The following is an 18,723-nucleotide window of genomic DNA, read 5'->3' on the forward strand; positions in this document are numbered from 1 at the left end:
ACCCCACATGCGACCATCGCCGTCTTAGCGTCGATTCCAACCTGCGGGATGAAAACGATGAAAAAGCTCTTCATTAGTTGTATACTTCGGGACTGTACATATGCTCGTAGGTCACTTAAATGTGAAGATGGGTGTGCTCACAGAGAGAGGTTTGAAAACTTAGCCATTAACGCAGTTTCTCCTATTTCTCCTAAGAGCGTTTCTATTGTTCGCCTGTGAGTTGCCTCTTCGGAATGGGTAGAGAAGATTACTATTAAAAGTTAGTTCATGTTGGCTCGCCGGGTGGAACGCTGAGAGTTTTGGGGAAATCTCTGGCCGCCAAGTCACTCATCTAGGCAATGCTCTAAAATTATCTTTCATAAATTTGGATGAATTCCGTTACGCGTTTTTGAAAATATTGTTCAAATTTGAGGAGTGAGAAATGTCATTTATACCTTCAAAAATTTAAATTTGAGGAACTGTACTGTAATTTGAAAATGTAAAAATGTACCGGGGACGTTCTGTTTATGTCAACATCACATATACAGTAGACTTTCGCGAATTCGACTCTTTTAAGATCGGGTTACTTTTTAATTCAGGCAGCGGTTACATTTGAAAAAAGTTTGTTGTCATTTTTCAAGTTTGATTATGATTAATGAATCAAATGTGCTCAAATTTGGCATGGTTTGTCTTAGTTTTGATGTGATTTTGCATTATTGTGGGATTTTCATGCAATTTACAATATATATGAGTGTGTAAACTCAATATCTATATGCACATGAATAAAAAATCGTTGCATTTCAAAAAGTTTGTCGCCCGAATTTCTGTTTAATTCGGCTGATATTTCGGTCCCATATGCCCGAATTTGAGAGAGTCTTCTGTAACTCATTACAATTAAGACAGGAATAAGAATATTCTTAGCCCTCAATTTCACCACTAATTGTAATATCGTATCTAAACATGTGGTCAGCCGGGGTGTCCCAATTTTAGTCCCAAAAGAAAAGTGCCGTGTGTTGTAAATTTTGCCAGCAGAGTGGTTTTTCTCGCATTTCTGTGCAATTTTCGCGATTTTCAGTACACCTCATCCCCAAAATCCTATCAGAATTTACCCCCTGAGTATCTCTAGTGCTCCTTTAATAAGGGACTTGTGTGTAAATTGAGCAGAAAATACGTAAATGTATATTTTATTGGGTTAGAAAGTGGAGGTGTTTCAGCACTCACATTTCCACTTTTTCTTTTTTATCTCTTGCAGAGTAAGGAAAAGCAATTTTGAACAGAAAAAAATGTCTCTAAGTGCTTCAAAAAAGATCATGAATGATTCTCGTGAGAACTATGAGAATTCCTGTGTTGTGTGCTTCATCGAGGTGACAATCTTCTCCGTTGGAAGCTGTGATCATGCTGTTTGCTACGTTTGTTCCACGCGAATGAGGGTACTTTGTGAGCAGAATGAGTGCCCAATTTGTCGCCAAGAGCTATCCCAGGTGATCTTCTCGAAGGAGAAATTGCCATTTAGGCAGTTGGAAACAAGTACGCGCAGTGGTCTCTATGATAGGACATACAGAATAGTATTTGGGGATCTAGTCATTCAGAATGCCTTCTACAAATTGCTGGAACAAGCATGTCCTAGGTGCAATTGTCAACTTTTTGTATCATTTGAGCTACTACGGAAGCACGTCCAGCGCGATCATGGACTGTTCTACTGCGAGATCTGCACGAACAATCTTAAAATTTTTACATTTGAACGACGGTGCTACACGCGCGAAGAATTGGCCATGCACAAGAGAAAAGGTGATCCGGACAATACGTCTCACCGTGGGCATCCTCTTTGTGAGTTCTGCGACGTTCGCTACCTGGATCGTGATGAGTTGTTTAGGCATCTGCGCAGGGATCATTTCTACTGTCACTTCTGCGATGCCGATGGATCCAATCAGTACTACAGTGATTATGCTTCCTTGCGGGAGCACTTCCGATCGGAGCATTACATGTGTGAGGAAGGCAATTGTGCAGAGGAGCACTTGACAGCTGTCTTCAGGACAGACATTGATCTACGTGCCCACAAGGCTTCCACGCATAGCCGGACAATGGGAAAGATGGCCACGAAGCAGGCTAGGACTCTCGAAGTGGAATTCTCTCTTGTGCCACGAAATCGCTATTCCCAAGCTCCGCCGCATCAGGAGACAGAGGGCAGTAGCTCATTTAGACCACTCATGGGCACGACGGTGTTCAATCAGCCTCAGAAAACAATCAATGCCAACGATGAACAGGAATTTCCAGCACTCGGGAATGCGACTCCAGTTCCAGTGATTCGGCCCCAAGTGTCCATCAAAACCAAGTCTTACAACAGCAATTCCTTGGCCAAGACAAAGGAAAACTTTCCCGCTCTCGGAGGTGCTACGACTCAATCATTCCCCTCATCATCAACAGAGGGTCCTACAACGAGTCGCTACAGCAAAATGGTCCAGAAAACGCAGCCACCGCCCCAGGTAAGTGCTTCTTACATTAAAAGAAATTCCAAGTTGACGAGTTGTCTTTATTTTAAAGCCTTTTCTATAAAAAAAAATCGCTTAATAAGGGTTTTCAAATGAGTAACATTTATTTTCTTGAAGCAACAAAGCAGAATATGATCTAATAGATTTTCTGAAGTTACAAGATGAAATAAAGTAGGGGAGATCGGGACAGGTTAGTCAGTAAATGAAATTTTAATTTGTCTGAAATTTGTGTGAATCATCTTTGAATCAAAAAGACAAACTCTGACAAAATATTTCAATGAATAGAGAAGGAGTTAATTACTCTGAATAAATAGAAGTTTGCCCAACATTCTAAGGAAAACTGTAACACCTCACTGTCTAATTATTCTACCCATGACAAATTTGCCCTTAGTAAAGTAAAGATCTCTATATACATACATTGGACAAGAATCCTTCAAAAATTATTCCAATTTTTTTTTTAAATATCCAAATTTTTGAAAGAAATGTTTGAAGAAAAATTCCTCATGGTTTCTACACACTAGATACATTCATGTCCAAATTGAAAAGTTTTTCCTACACAGGCCTAGGGAATTTGCTTTGGACATAAATTTCTCCAGCGTGTTTCACTAGGGGAAAGTACTCTCTCTTCGAACGTTCATGCCTTCGAATAATGTGAATTTTCTTTATTTTTCCTAGAGACTTACAGTGGCGACAAGATAAATAGCACAGTTTCGGACACTGTAAATTATGCTTTTAAATGATGAAACTAATAATAATAAATGAACTTGTATATAATTACATTTTGAATATGAAGAAAAAACCTGAAAGTTCTATCAAGAAATTTAGTACGGTAAAAAAAATCTTGAAGTAGCACATATTAAGGGGACAGTATGAATAGCACACTCTATAAGAAGTGATAGTTTTTGGCCGCTACTGCAATTGACAACTTACGATTCTATTTAAGAATAAAATTTCGATTAATTAATATTTAGTTAAGTAATTTTTGGAAAAAGTAAGCTCTTGACAACAAAGGATCATTAAGGAAATCAGGATTTGGCACTATTATTTATCTTGCGATCAATCTTTTCCTTTAAATACAACAGGATTGAGGTCCTTAGACCGTCCTGGCTATTCCAGATGGTCAGTTTTGTTCATATTGAACCACTTTTAAAAACTCTTGGCAGTGTGTTTGAGATTATTAGCTTGGTTAAAACTTAAAAACCTAAAGAAAATTAATTTCGATGTTGAAGTACATGTCTTGTCCAAAGATATATTTTTTAAACAAATTCGTTTATATTGCTTAATATTCCATATACAGGCCATACGCCACTTCGCAAAATGTAACCTCATACTATAAAATTACCACCGCTAAGTTTAACGTTCTTAGTTATGTATCAAGGACAAAATTCTTCACTTTTGAGACATCTAAAATTTTGTTGTCATATGCTGTGATATTAAACAGGAATACATCTGTTCAAAAAATATTATTCCAGAATTACAGGTCCTTCTGCATATGCTCTTTAACAAAAATCAAACAACAGGTACGGTTTCGTTTGAATACTAAGTCTGTACGTCTGGCAACGCTTCTAAACCGGGTATATTTACATAATTGACATTCAGTAATGCTCACTTGAGTTACTTCTTCAAATTTTGTTCGATTTTTTCCTTTATTTTCGGTACGGCTGCAAAAGAATTCAATTTTATTATACGAACAATGGCAGAGTCTTTTCTAGAAATGGCCACTCTTCTCAAAATTTTCGAGTTTTTTGCGTGATTTTTAAGTTTTATCATAAAAAATTAGTGAATTATTAATCGTTCTCTTCCTTGAACAAGACAATTTATAAAAAAAAAATCTTAGTTATCCTAAACTTTTTGCGTAAAGCCTGCACATCTGCACCAAAGGCTTTATTTACATGATTTTTCAGTTCTCATAACTTTTTTTTACGAAAATTTATGGCACTAATGTCTGCAAATGATCAAAAATACAGGAATACAATGAATTTTAAAATAAAACTAAATTTCAGGTAATATTCTCACTCAGAGAAAATGAAAGTGTGCTATTTAAATTGTCTGCACGAATTACCTAAACTCATTAAATGACAAAACACATGGTTTTATTTTAACAGATATGAATATTAAATAATTATCATTTTTCTTCACAATGGGCATTATGTTTTCTAAAAAATAAAACATAATCAGGTATAAAGATTGAAATTGTATCATAAAACATCAAAATAGGAAAATCACTGAAGGTGTGCTATTTATCTTGTCGCCACTGTATACATAATTATCACATAATTACCAATAATTGATATTAAGCTAACTAATATTTAATAGAAATGTGTAAGTCTCTTAGGAAAAATAAGAGAAAATTCACATTATTCGAAGGCATGAACGTTTGAAGACAGAGTACTTTCCCCTACACATTGGAGGTAATTTTCTTTAAAAATTTCTTATTAAAAATTATTAAAAAATTGTCGTTCTGCCTACAAAAAATAATTTTTTAAAGAAAATTTTCTCTATCAGATTGCGGAGGGAAGCGCCAATTTTTTTTTTTCAAAAAGTCAATTTTTGACGAAAATTGCTTCTAGTGTATCATCTTAAGGCCTCTAAGGCGTCTACACATTGGGAGCAATTTTCGTCAAAAATTGCGTTTTTGACAGAAATTTGACGTTTCCCCTTACAACGCTGCAGGGAATTTCCTTCAAAAAAGCAATTTTTGACAAAAATTGCTCCCAATGTGTAGAGGCCATAATACATTCCCGTCAAATCATAGCTCTACCTGCCGATTTTACCCCGTCAAATAATTTCGTCAGATATCTTTCAGAGTTCTGCAGAAAATATCTACACCTCTGCCGAAAATCTGCCGAGAAATCTGTAGATATTCCTACGAATTTTATTTGGGCTTAGGACAAAATTCGTCAGAAATTTTTCCAGATTTTCTGACGAACCCTGGTGCATACTCTGACGAATTTCTGTAGCCATTTTGCCGATTTTCTGTAGATTTTTATCTACATTCCAGAGTTTCCAGGCAGCTGTGTCTGAAAAGATGGAATATTTTTCACTGAAGTTTGGAAAATTCAATAGAGTGATTCTTAGTGACCTTCGTGTAAAATCGGCAGGTAGAGCAATGCCCGTCAAATCATTACAAAGGTCTAAATTCTGTCAAAAATGTAATTTTTAACGAAGATTGCTTCCAATGTGTAGAAACACTAGACAATTTATCTTCAAAAATCCCTACCAAAGTGTAGGCAATATTTTTAAAAAAAGATTTTGAAAAAGTCCATTTTTGACCGAATTTTCTTATAATAGTAGACAGTAGACAGATACGCGAACTTTTCAGACACATATAAAATTATATTAACGAAGAATAAAATAGAAAAAGGGCAATTTTTAAAAAATCGACTGTGTAGATTCCTTGTCTTCTTCAAAAAATAAAAATTTGACAAGATCATCTTACATCTCAAACTCACGCATTTGTCAAAATATCTTAGCGTTAGAAATGACGTCACAGTGTTTGTCCATCGTCCACCTGTCCTTACAGCCGTAATTGGACCTAACGGCCTCTACACATTGGCAGCAATTTTCGTCAAAAAATGCATTTTTGACGGAATTTTGATGTTTCTACCTCCAGCAGTGTAGACGATTTCCTTCAAAAGAGCGATTTTCGACGAAAACTTCTTACAATATGTAGACGCCCTAAGGGTGTCTACACATTGTAAGAAGTTTTCGTCAAAAATTGCTCTTTTGAAGGAAATCGTCCGCACTGTTGTAGGTAGAAACGTCAAAATTCTGTCAAAAATGCGATTTTTGACAAAAATTGCACCCAATGTGTAGAGCCCTTAAAGGCCACACGATTTGAGATAGCAACTTTGGCCCTCTTGGGACCCTCTTATTATTATTATTGTCTTCATTTATAAATACTGAATTTTTGAAGTTACTTAAAAGGCTTAAGAGACAACTCAGTGTTAAAGTATTCAGAAAGATGCTTTCAAAAACATCGTATCACTATCAAATAAATAGCGAAAATTGAAATTCTTATCAGTGTCATAATGAAATTGTATAGAGATAATTCTATTTTTCCGTATCTTGTAAAATTGTAAATCCTTTCGGAAGAGACAATATCAATGATAAGTTTAATTGCTTTGTTAGGCACCACCTCCTGCAACCTCTAAAGGCACCATAATCCACATATCCAATCGTCCCCCCAAACATCCAGACGTCACAAAGGACTTTCCGGCATTGCCGGGCGGAAAAGCCTCAAAAGCTGAACCCCCACCAGCAGTTAATGTCAATCCGAAAACCGTTTCGGCAAAGCATCGAAGCCTCGTTGAGGATGCAGCAATAGTCACACCAAATGCCTCAATAGCTTCTAAATTGATGATGGTGACACCACCACCGAGTGCTCCAGTCAAAAAGGTGGCCGAAGTGAAGGAAGCCAAAGTGCCCAAGCTCAATTCTGATGACAATTTTCCCACATTGAGTGCCCCAAGTGCCTTAACAGCCCCACCAACCTGGGTGACTCCAGCTGTAAATAACAATAGGAACAAAGTAGAGAGTCGCAAATCTAAAATAGCTCCAGCGCCAGATTTATCTCATCAGCAGCAAAATTCTGTGAAAACAGAAGAGAAGCCTAGTAAGAAAAAAACCAAAAATCAATCCAAGATTAAAGACACGGAGGCCACCAAGGGTTCGAAGAATCAAAGTAATAATCATAGTAGCAATAATAACTGTATAGCTAATGAAATAGGTGCACTAAAGATAAGTAAGGGTGCAGGAGAGCCAACTCAGGCGCCATCATTAGGACCTCCGCCGGGATTTAATAGCGTACCAGGTGGCGGGGGAAAGAGTAAGGCACCGAAAGGGCTACCACCACCAGGATTCAATTCCGTCACCCTCAATTCTGTGGCTAGAAAACCAAACAATAATCTCACATTCACCAATTCCACCGGCGAGAGTTACTCTATCATACCAACGAGGAAGTACATCCCGCCGCTGGACAGCAAGAAGAGGAATGAGGTGAGTGAGGTCTTTTCTGAATTATATATTCAATCATTTATAGCAAATGGCTTTTTACTTCAAATGTTCCCTGCAATAATCCATCGATTGTGAAATAGTAACATTGATACTCAGGGTGTATTAGACATTTTTGAATATCCACCCCTAAAATGCAACTCACAATTTTGAATTTGCATTCGCATTCATTCTGAATTGCAACCATCCGAAGTTATAAGTATTTTAAGGATTGCTGCATGGAATCTCAGTTACCATAAGCTTATCTGGACTTATCATTAATCATTGACTAACAGTTTGCATTAAAAAGCACGGTTTCATTCAGAGAAAAATAATTAAAATAATGAAAATCGTTCAAAGAATCACTAAAAAATATTATCCAATCAATTGTTACCGTTTATATCCTTTCGGACTGTAAAGCGGTCTTCAGACTAGTGGTTTAGCCAAGGGGTAACTCATATTGAGAAACCCTCGTCAATTGTCAGAGAAACGCTTCGCGAAACCCGAGAAACCCACTTTTTGCATCGCGAAACCCGAGAAACCCAAGAATTGCATCGCGAAACTCGAGAAACCGAAAAATTGCATCGCGAAACTCGAGAAACCCAAAAATTGCATCGCGAAACTCGAGAAACCCAAAAATTGCATCGCGAAACTCGAGAAACCCAGTGTCTGCATCGCGAAATCCGAGAAACCCAAAAATTGCATCGCGAAACTCGAGAAACCCAAATTCTGCATCGCGAAACCCGAGAAACCAGAAACCCTTGTCAGAAAAAATGGGAATGAGTTACCCCTTGGGTTTAGCTCAGTTCCTGAAGGTCTCAAAATCTTAAATAGCGAGCAATTTCATCGCTTTTTGAGAACCTAACTAATAGGTCTTTTATCTTTAATAATCAAATCTTAAGGCCTCTACACATTGGGAGCAATTTTCGTCAAAAATCGCTTTTTTGAAGGAAATTACTTGCAGTGCTGTACGAGAAAACGTCAAAATTTTGTCAAAAATGCAATTTTTGACGAAAATTGCTCCCAATGTGTAAAGGCCTTTAAGTAAAATTTTGCCAAAAAATCGTGATTGGTAAGAAATCAGTGCATTTAAGCCGTATGGCTAAGTCTTAGGTCTGAAAATATCTTATTAGATCAGGAATTATTAAACTCCCTACAAAAATATTCTATACAGTGGTGGAAATAAATATAATTCCACTCCATAGGGGAAACTGGGGTACCACCAAACACTGCGATTTTTTAATCAGATATTGGATATCAGAGGATAAGACCGATAAGAATTTATAGGCACTATAGGGATGCTTATCCACTGAAGGAATGGTCGAGATAGTCCAAGTAGATTAGAAATAAAAATTACTGTTTGGTGGTACCCCGTGTTTGGTGGTGCCCCAGTTTCCTCTAATGCTTAAAGAAACTCATCAAAAAAAAGAAGTCTCGAAAAGATTCACACGTTGACCATAACGTCCTTTCTTTCCAACATAAAAAAATCGTCATTTTGATTTTTTATTCTAAGTATTTTTAGAATTATAATAGAATTTTGTTTTTTAGGCTGGAAGTAAGTATAATTCCACTCAAAAAAAATTAGCGATGGGGTACTTATTTTTGACCAATTTAAGGTTAATATCATTTATTGATTTTATTTTTAAAAATAATTAAAAAAAATAAGTTCAATTTTATAAAGTTTTATATTAAGTTTTGCTGAAATATCGTGGGGAAAATGTTTAACTTACAAAAATAAAGGAAAAATTAAAGTCTTGAAGACGCTGGATCTCAGAAACTAAAAAAATGAATAGGTCCCATCAGATAATTGTCAAGGGACAGTGAGCAGAAATGTATGGGAGCTGAGCTGGTCCAACCCTTCGCCAGAGATGGGACTAGGCCCATTTTGTAGGTATTGGTGTATGACTTAAAAATTACCGAGACCCAAGTCAAAAAAGGACTGTCAATCCTTGGGAAATTAACGATGTCCTTCTGAAAATTCGGAAATTTGACAATTGATTACTCGAAAACGGCTTAACCGATCTTAATGAAATTCGGGTCAAAGTCGATATATGACTTAAGCTTTAAATAAATATTTTCAGATTTTATCTCTGACTGCTCCATCTGGTAGCTCCCATACAAACTAATCATATTTAAAGCCATCGCATATTACAGGGCAACAAAACGAAAATCTTTTTCGTTTAATGGCAAATCACAGGTATTTTCCGAGTCCTTGGTGCATCTTGAACATATCACCCGAAGAAACTTATAGTCCATCACGTCAACTTTTTCAGATAATTTTAAAGTAAGAGTTCTTAAGAAATGGGTAGAACTATTTTTATGAAACTTGCTTTTTTTAAATACGGCATATCGTAAGTTGTTGACTCCAAGGAACGTTTTCTAAAAGAGAACTGAATTCAAGGAATATTTTTCTAAAAGAAACCGTTTCCCAATCCCTCCTTTTTTCTTGTCGTCTTTAGAGAAATATTCTCATTAAAAAAGGTGCTAGGATTGCTGATGTTCATAGGGTTGCAAAGGAACCGTTACTAAATAATTTTAACAAAAGGTTCTGAGTATAATTAATTAAAGGGTCCCGGTCAAAATCCCGAAAGCCAAAATCCCGAAAGGGCCAAAATCCCGAAAGCATAAATCCCGAATTCTTAAAAGTGTTATAGCTACTCCCACGATTGTACCCGCGCTTGCTGGAGGCAAAGGGAAATCTTCTGAGTCTTAGGAAATTATTCTAAACATTTTCCTCCATATAATTTCATTCCTATCAGGATTTTGAACATTCGGGATTTTGGATTTTGCAAAAAAGAATCATTACAATTCTTATACAAATATTTAATGCTTTAGTGCTTTTTCTACATACTTTTGGGGTGGGTTCCGAAACAAAAGTTGTTACCATTGCCAGTACCTATTCGATGGTATAGGTCTCATTTGTGGGGAAAGGTTGGACCGAAAGTCAACTGCAATAGCTATGTCATTATTTGCGATCCATTACCATGAATTTGAAATTCCTGTAAAAATTAAGGAAATATTATTATTTAACTGAGTATTTCCTCGGAAAAACCACAACACAATTAATCTATACTATAATAAATTTGAGTGTATTTGCTCCATTTATTGTCATAATCGAACTTAAAAATGTCAACAAACCTTTTCATTTTGCCGCCCGAATTAAAAATCTTACCTAAAAGTAACGTAGTCTGAAAAATACGTAATTAGATTAAAAAAAAAACTTTATATTTGAGCACTCCCACTTCCAAAGACTTCCAAGCACTTCATTTTCACCTGTACACCACTTCCGACCCTAATATCTCCCCCTTGAAAAAAAAAAAACAATTTCAAATGTGCCCCACTTCCCCCTATGCTGATTCTTATTTTAACCATCTTCTAGACTGAACTTTCTGGAAGCTGTATCAAGTAGTATAAAGCGATAAAATCTTCTTTATCATTCTTAAAAACTTTATTAAACCATTTACGAAATCAAAAAAAAAATACACGGAGGAAATTAAAAAATAAAATAAAATGCATTTTTTTTTTCAGATACTTCTAGGCCATTTCCAGGATGTTCTAAAGACAAGTGCAGCAGTGAAGGAGTTTCACAACATTTCTCAGATGTTTGTGAAGAACAAGTACAATCCTGAGCCCTACTATGAGCACTGCCTGGTGGCTCTTGGTGATAAATTCAACGATGTCTTTCCGGAATTATTGGCCCTTTTGCCGGATATTGGAAAGCAACAGGTAGGTTGATTTCTTATTAGAGAATCTTAACGAAGCAGGAGATATTTCTGTGAAGGTGTTATTATTTGTTTTGCAGGAGCTGTTCTTGGTGCATGTGCAGCGCGAAAAGGGACTCAATAGGATGGGTGAAGCTATAATTGATGTATGTTCAATCTGCAAGCAGGTTCTGGTGCGGAATGATCTCTTTGCCCATCTGCAGGCTCATAAGTTGGAGAGCAATTTTCCCCTTCTGACCAAATAAGACTTCCTGCATGAGGAAGTATTTTGAGATTGTTCAATGACAACAAAAGATGGTTTTGACAGGGAATTTATCATTAATTATTTCCTCTCATGAAATTGCTTAGATGAAATTTTTACCCTATGTATAAATTATTTCCTCTAATATTAGGGTTTTCTTGTTCACTTTTCCACGAAGAATTTCTGCTTTTTGGGCAGTTTGGCATGTTCCACAGGATGGGCTTTTTTCCGGTGGGAATAGTAGTAGGAGCTGGTGGAGAAGGTTTTACTGCAGAATTTACATTGGTAGATTGATCGATCGGTGTGACGCAGCATGTGATCTCGGTGCTCGCGTTTCGTCCGGAAGGCTTTGGGGCAGGCTGAACATTTGTAGCGCCACTGGCCGGAATGGACGTAACGGATGTGCGCCAGGAGACCAGCTCGAGCTGTGAAGATTTTCATGCACTGGGTGCATTTATGTTCACGCTGATCTGTATGGAGTTCCATGTGACTCCGAAGGCTAACGTGGTTTTTGTATTTGTTGCCACAAATTGGGCACGTAACGGGATCTGGGATATCATGATGACGCATTTTGTGATCGAGGTAATTGCTGCGACCGATGAAGGTTTTGGCACAGACCTCGCAGACGTAGTCAGGGACGCGATTGTGGGCTTTTTTATGGCGCTCCAGGACGAAACGGTAGGCAAAGGACTTGCCGCATTCGTTGCAATCGAAGGGTCTGTCTTCGACACGGACATGATTGGCCAGATGGAAGCGCAACTGAGCCTTAGTGACATATCTCTTGCCGCACTGAGCACATTCCAATGGTCGAACATCCTTGGGCAAATGAGTGTAGAGATGCTTCTTCAGGAGATCCTTGCTCTTGGACAAATGATCACATTCCGGACAGGCAAATGCCGTTGGATTGACATGGATGGCCACATGGTTGAATAAATAGGGTTTCCGGTAGAAATCCTTTCCGCAGCACGTGACAAAAGGCTTAGTCGTGTGCTGTTCGGCCACATAGTGATCCTCTAATTTCTCAAAGGTCTCAAATGTCGGACGATCTACGCATTCTTTGCATTCCAAACTCACAAATTGCCTCATAACTTCATCTCTATCAGCCATTGGGATATGCACAGACTGACCCTGGATGTACTCAAAGTCAGGATATCGCTCAAGTATTGCCCTATCTTGATCATGATGCCTCAATTTCCGGTCAATCTCTTCGGTTTTAATCTCGACTTCTCCCATAATTTCCCCTGTGTCTTCGCTATACATTCCCGTTGTCTTCTTCCTCCTGCCGTACTTCTTCTCCGACGGTGGCAGATGGGACGCCATGTGCACCCTTAGTTGATTATTGGCCAGGAATTTCTTATCACAATGCTCACACTTTATCGGTCTCAGCTCATACGGCAAATGAGTGAAGAGATGCTTCTTCAAATAATCCTTACTCTTCATTCGTCTCTTGCACACAAAGCAAGCAAAAGCTTCCGGATGCGTATGGGTGACCATATGAGCATTCAGTAAATCCCTCTTGAAGTAATTCTTGTTGCAGCAAATAACATACGGCTGAGTCGTATGCTTGGCACTTCTGTAGTGATCCAGTAAATCCTCAAAACTAGAAAATATTTCGCCATTTTTGCATTCCTTACAGTCCAATGTCACATATTCCCTCACATATTCATCCTTCTGAGCCCAAGACATTCCAGCCCATGGACAAGTTACCCTTTCGAAATCTGGAAATTTCTCCAGAATCACTTTGTCAGCATCTGGATTCTTCTGTCGCTTTGCACGCTTCTCCTTTACTTCTGGCTCTTCCACAACATCCCCCTGATAGGTCTCATCAATCTCCTCCCATGGTTCTTCGACAATTATATCATCAGCTGAAGGTTCCTCCAGAATTATATCATCAGCCGTAGCTTCTTCGCAGATTTGAGCAAATTCCTCCTTTACCTTCGTCGTGTCCTCAATCACTGATTCAATCAACAATTCCTCATCATCCGTCATTTCCTTACCCGACACCTCAAACACCATCGTCTCACAGGATGTGTGCTGCTGCAGGATCTTCTGATTCTCCAACACTTGCGATCGAAACTCCCACACGGTGTTCATCTTATCCAGGCAGTCGCAGCAAACTTCCTGTGGGAGATCTTCACCTGGGACCATCTGCAATAGGAACACATTTGATAATCCAATTGGCCAAAAACCCACTTCGCTCCCTTGATACCCTGGGATACTCACAGAAATTTGGAAGATTTCCAGTAGTACAGTTGACACGAAATTCGCAACTTCTTCCGATGCTTCAGTGTCCACAAATTCAGTCTTAATCTCCAAGCACAAACGACAAGTATTTACCCACACGTTTTGCTCCATTCTACCATGGATTTTCAGTGAAAATTTGGTGAAATTGAAAAGGTAAACAAGAGGCTTCCCTTGAAAAAATTTGACAATTGGCTTGGTTTCGCCCCTATAAAAAACGTTTCAAGGGAAATTTTACAAAGTCGCCTTTTGGGATATTTTGTTAGACATGTCGTTAGGTGTCCTTTATTTTTCCAGTTTTCGTTATTTTACCCGTTTTCGAATATAATTACGCTAAGCCTTATCTAGGCTAATCCTCAGGTCTGTCAAGGCTCAAGGCCCTTAGGTACTGGACACACTTACGACTAAAATCCAGATACAACTAAGCTTGTTTATAGCCAAATAAAACTGGGGTAGAGTCAGCCCTTTTGGCCATGTACTACAGTGCCCGCTTTGTAATCCGGATGATTGGGGGACAGTATGACAGATGTCCGCTTCGTAATCCGGATGGATTTTTTGAATTTGTTCAACGTCTCGAAAATATAATAGGTTTTTTTTTGTAGAATTAGAATAAAAGTTTTAAAGAAACTTAAAAAGACATAATTAGAGAATTCTATGCTATTATACTTCATTTATTAAACAGAAACATCATAGCGTAATTCATTTTCATTGCTGAATATACATGCATACATGACCTCAAAATTATTTTAAATGTAACCGTCGATAACTCGTCCGGATTGGAGAGCGGGCACTGTAAGTACTTTTGGCCACCTAAAGTAAAATCATATTGTAAGGCAATTATGAGTTTATGTCGTTAGGTGTCTTATAATTTTCCAGAGTTTTCGTTATTTTACCCGTTCGGGAGTGGAGCCAGGGGTGACACGAAAAAACAACTTGCCATATTGGCAAATGGCATCTCCTTGCTCTGGAGACATCCCCATAGCAAAAAAAAGCGGAATAGGAATAACAAGCGAAAAATTCATCGGAATTTTCCAGTATCTTACCTTGAAAGATTCCATAGGAATTTTTCATATTATATTCCAAGGAAATTCCCATGGATTTACATATAGAAGATTTTTTCTGTGAAATACTTCCATGGAGATGTTTGTAGATTTGATGTGGATTTTTCCACTTACAGTCGACTTCCTCAAATTTGAACGACGCACAGTGGGGCAGAATACCCAAAAACCTGGCAAAAAATATTCTATGGTATTTTTGCATTCTGATTGACTCTAGAATGATTTATTTTCTTAAAATTATGCGGAATTAACACTTATTTGTTAAAATTTTTATTTTAGTATTAGAAGAAAAATATTTATTTTTTTTAGTATGAAAACCTTCAAATTTTATTTTGTAAAAATCTTGCTTTTGCAGATGATCTTTTCTAACCTTACCTCTTTTTTTTCAAGGAGAATATACTAGTTAAAGTGGTAAGTCCGATCACGTTATTCTTTTCGAGGAATTAATGATAAATCAAGGGTTTTAGAGAAAAAATTGGAACATTACCGGGTAAATGATGAGATAGATTCTAAAAAAAATGGGCCTTAAGTTTTCCTCTAAAAATTGTCTTTTGGCAATAAAACCACACACATACTGTTATTTGTGATAAATCAAGTTTTATATAACAGATCCACACTTGTAATACAGAAGGAAAACACTCTTTTTAACAATTATATTTTATTTAGATAATATTATTCAGTCTTATATATTACTTTTTTTTAATTTCATAATAGCTATAGAATTGAATTCTTAAAATGTTACAAGCGACTTAAATTTAATTGTTTTTGTAAATTAATTGAAGATTATATAGCTTAAAATATCTCTATAACCCAATCTGAAAAAAGATTTTTCGGTTTATTATGTATTTTATTTATAAGAGGAAGTCGCAAACATTGTGATTTATTATTAGTTGTAAGTCTCTTAAGAATGAGACCTAAATATATGAATGGTACTGATACTGAAGAAGTGTTTATAGAAGAAGAACCTAAATTTATTTATGTAAAAAAAACATTGAGCACTTTGGACTGTCTTGACGGTTTTGATACTTTGACAAAAAGCAAATTTCAAGCGAAACACATCAATTATTGCTACTTTATAAGTTTATAATCGATTAGGACCTAAGTACGTATACAGATTAGAAATTTAAAGATCTTTCCAAAAATAAAAATTTGATCATACACTGAGAGAAATCCGAAAAGGTTAAAATTACATTCCTAAAATGTTTATTTTACCCTGCAGTATTGATCCGAAATCGGTGTAAATATTACCCTTTTTAGGTGTATTAGGGGTTAAAGTTACTCTTTTCCATGTTATTTTTACCTTTAAAAAGGTGTAAAATTAACATTAAAAAGTGTTGATATATTATTAGGGGAAACTGGGGCACCACCAAACACGGGGTACCACCAAACACTGCGATTTTTTAATCGGATATTGGATATCAGAGGATAAGATCTATAGGAATTTATAGGCACTATAGGGATGTTTGTCCACTGAAGGAATGGTCGAGATAGTCCAAGTAGTTTAGAAATAAAAATTAGTGATTGGTGGTACCCCGTGTTTGGTGGTGCCCCAGTTTCCCCTACACCTAAAAAGTGTTAAAGTTATGAGGAAAAAAGTTAAACGTACCCCAGTTTTTTCTCAGTGTATCGGTTGAGAAATAGGCGCTCCAGAGTGATTAAACTTTGACATTGTATGATTCAAGATGGCGATTTTTTCAGTCACATGTGTCTAAGGGCGGAATGTCCGCTAGGACACTATAAAACATATAAAAAATGAAGGTGCTTTATTTCTTGAAATATTCCGAAAAGAATGGTTTCTGTAGGGGAAGGAGAGACGTTCGTAGGGATGGAATTGCAGTAACATTTAATAATAGTTAATTCGTCCAAGTAATCTTCACCAGGAGCTGAGATACACCATTAAAACTTTAGATCCCTTCTACTAACATTATATGAGATCTCATGCAATAAACTCGAAAGTCAATTTTAAACAACTTCAATGCATCATAGCCAAAAAATCGCACTAAAGTAGCAAGGTTTCTCGATGGTTTTTAACAGAGCAGGACCTCTAGAATAATAGAAACTGGTTATAGAGCGGGACCTCGCGGGCCTCTTTATTATTTCTTTTGGTTCAAATTTATGTCATTTTTCCATTTAAAATCGACTAAATCGCAATGCAAGGCCAACTTTGACGTGTTATTTCAAGGTACCATAATTTTAAAGAAAAAAATCTGGGTATAAGGCAGGGGCATGACATTTCGTATGTTTCCCATATGTTTCTAGCGAGCCGGAAAAATTTTAGAGTTTATTAGCTGTTTTCTGTCATTGTAAAATGAATTAGTAAAAAATACTAATACAAAATAAAAGCCAATTTAATAACGAAGAGGCAACCGAAACCCCTAAATTGGCAATCTACGTAGTTTTGGAGATATCTCGTGAAATGTGTACGAAAACGGAGAAAATTACTCTAAAACTGGTCGCATTTTTCACAGCTAATGTCACCCCCATGGTATATAAGGTTTAGTGAGAATAGTAGTCAACTATTATTTGGCGGTATTAGATTTCAAAAATTCCCAATTTTTGCCAGGTTTTTGGGTATTCTGCCCCACTGTGCGACGTTTTTTTCAAATCCTGGCGACGACCACTACAAAAGCAGAAAAACGACTTTTTCCTTAAATGTTGGTTCCTCCTGAACTCACAAATAGCAGAATGCCCCCTGAATTATTTTCGTCGCCGACACCGACGACAAATGAAACGACATTCTGATAGAATATCGATGGACATGCGTTATAGGGGGCAAAAATCATCTGGACTTCCCCCTCAAATAAGGGATTTTATTTGTAATTCATAAAATAACGAACATTAAGCACAAAAATGATAATTACTTTGGAATTCACAGAAATCTAATCTCTGTGCTCTTTATCGCCATTCGCTGGAACTGGACCAGTTTTAAATCCGCTCTTGTGTTCTGGAGAACTTGCAGATTTGAATTCATCGGCATTCTCATTGAGCTTCTTGGCCAAGAAATAAATCTCCGCGAGAGCAATGATCAAAGCGAACATTATTCCCAGGAGCAAGCGAAAGCCAAAGTCCAGATTGCCCACAATTAATTGAATGCCCAGGAAGCCAAAGACGAATCCCGCAATGACTGAGAAGATGAATTGGGCAACAGCGATTAGCTGTTTGTTGATTTGTTTGACTGAAAACAAAAGAACAAATTATTTGGTCAGCAGGGGATTTTTTAAGAAGGCAATGAAGAAAATTGTAGCTACTTTGATAGGAGATGCTGTCTTCATAGGGATGATTTCGGTAGCTCTCGACATTTCGGGTCATTTTGCGATAATTCCTATTTTCCTGCTCCTTTCGGAGAGTCTCACAGCGCTTCTCTAGCTCAGGGCTCCTCTCAATAATTGGATTTTCCGGTAGAAGTACTGAGCAGTTTTCCAGGAGTTCGTGTAAGTACACTGGCTCAGATGCAGTTGCCCTCTTCTCCTGGAGCATTCCATTGAGCCATTTCACATCCTGAACTATGATAATTTGTTCCTTTTTTGTCTTTTCTTTGTTATTTGCGGGTTTCCTTTCCTCTTTCTTCTCCTCTGTGGGATTTTCAGCCACCTCCTCAGCAGTCACCAACAATTTCTTCTCACTCTCAGTATAAATAACACTTGGGTAGGTCCTTGTATTCTCTTCCTGGGAACTCTTAGAAATCTTTCCACAAATTCTTGCAATATTTTCCGGAAGATTTTTCTCATCTGCCAGATGCTTCTGCACGTAATCACAGAACTTCTTTGATGCAACTATCCTCAGCCGAGGATCAACAATACTTCCCTTAGACATGATTTTATTTGTGGATGTGCAATTTCCGCTCCAAATCCGAATAGAAATCTCTCAGTTCTTCCTCTTTTTCCTCAAATGTATGATCAACTCTTGAGCACTTATGGGCCATATCATCAACAAAATGACTCCATATTTTTCTCCTGTCTTCCCGATTGGCCTCCAAGGTGGCTTGGAGTTTGGGATCTGGC

The 18,723-nt window shown here is 37.3% G+C and overlaps 3 protein-coding genes across 3 annotated transcripts; 1 reads left to right on the top strand and 2 right to left on the bottom strand.

The window, feature by feature from the left end:
- The first annotated feature begins 954 nt into the window (after positions 1-954).
- Positions 955-11,427, top strand: LOC129804504 (E3 ubiquitin-protein ligase ZNF598). The gene is made up of 5 exons (XM_055851849.1): positions 955-1,156; positions 1,232-2,462; positions 6,600-7,466; positions 10,989-11,186; positions 11,263-11,427. Exons 2-5 carry the CDS (start codon positions 1,263-1,265, stop codon positions 11,425-11,427), a joined length of 2,430 nt encoding a protein of 809 aa, XP_055707824.1. The 5' UTR covers positions 955-1,156; positions 1,232-1,262.
- LOC129804495 (zinc finger protein 184-like) lies at positions 10,890-13,867 on the bottom strand. The gene is made up of 2 exons (XM_055851837.1): positions 13,647-13,867; positions 10,890-13,571 (listed from the first exon to the last, which is right to left on the bottom strand). Exons 1-2 carry the CDS (start codon positions 13,776-13,778, stop codon positions 11,586-11,588), a joined length of 2,118 nt encoding a protein of 705 aa, XP_055707812.1. The 5' UTR covers positions 13,779-13,867; the 3' UTR covers positions 10,890-11,585.
- Positions 13,868-17,501: 3,634 nt separating this feature from the next.
- LOC129804501 (transmembrane protein 199) lies at positions 17,502-18,723 on the bottom strand (the record flags this gene model as incomplete). Its single annotated transcript, XM_055851846.1, is given in 2 exon segments — positions 17,502-17,897; positions 17,971-18,723. Coding segments are annotated over 2 exon segments (861 nt in total). The 3' UTR covers positions 17,502-17,601.

The sequence above is a fragment of the Phlebotomus papatasi genome, chromosome 2 (assembly GCF_024763615.1).
Source record: "Phlebotomus papatasi isolate M1 chromosome 2, Ppap_2.1, whole genome shotgun sequence".
NCBI lineage: Eukaryota > Metazoa > Arthropoda > Insecta > Diptera > Psychodidae > Phlebotomus > Phlebotomus papatasi.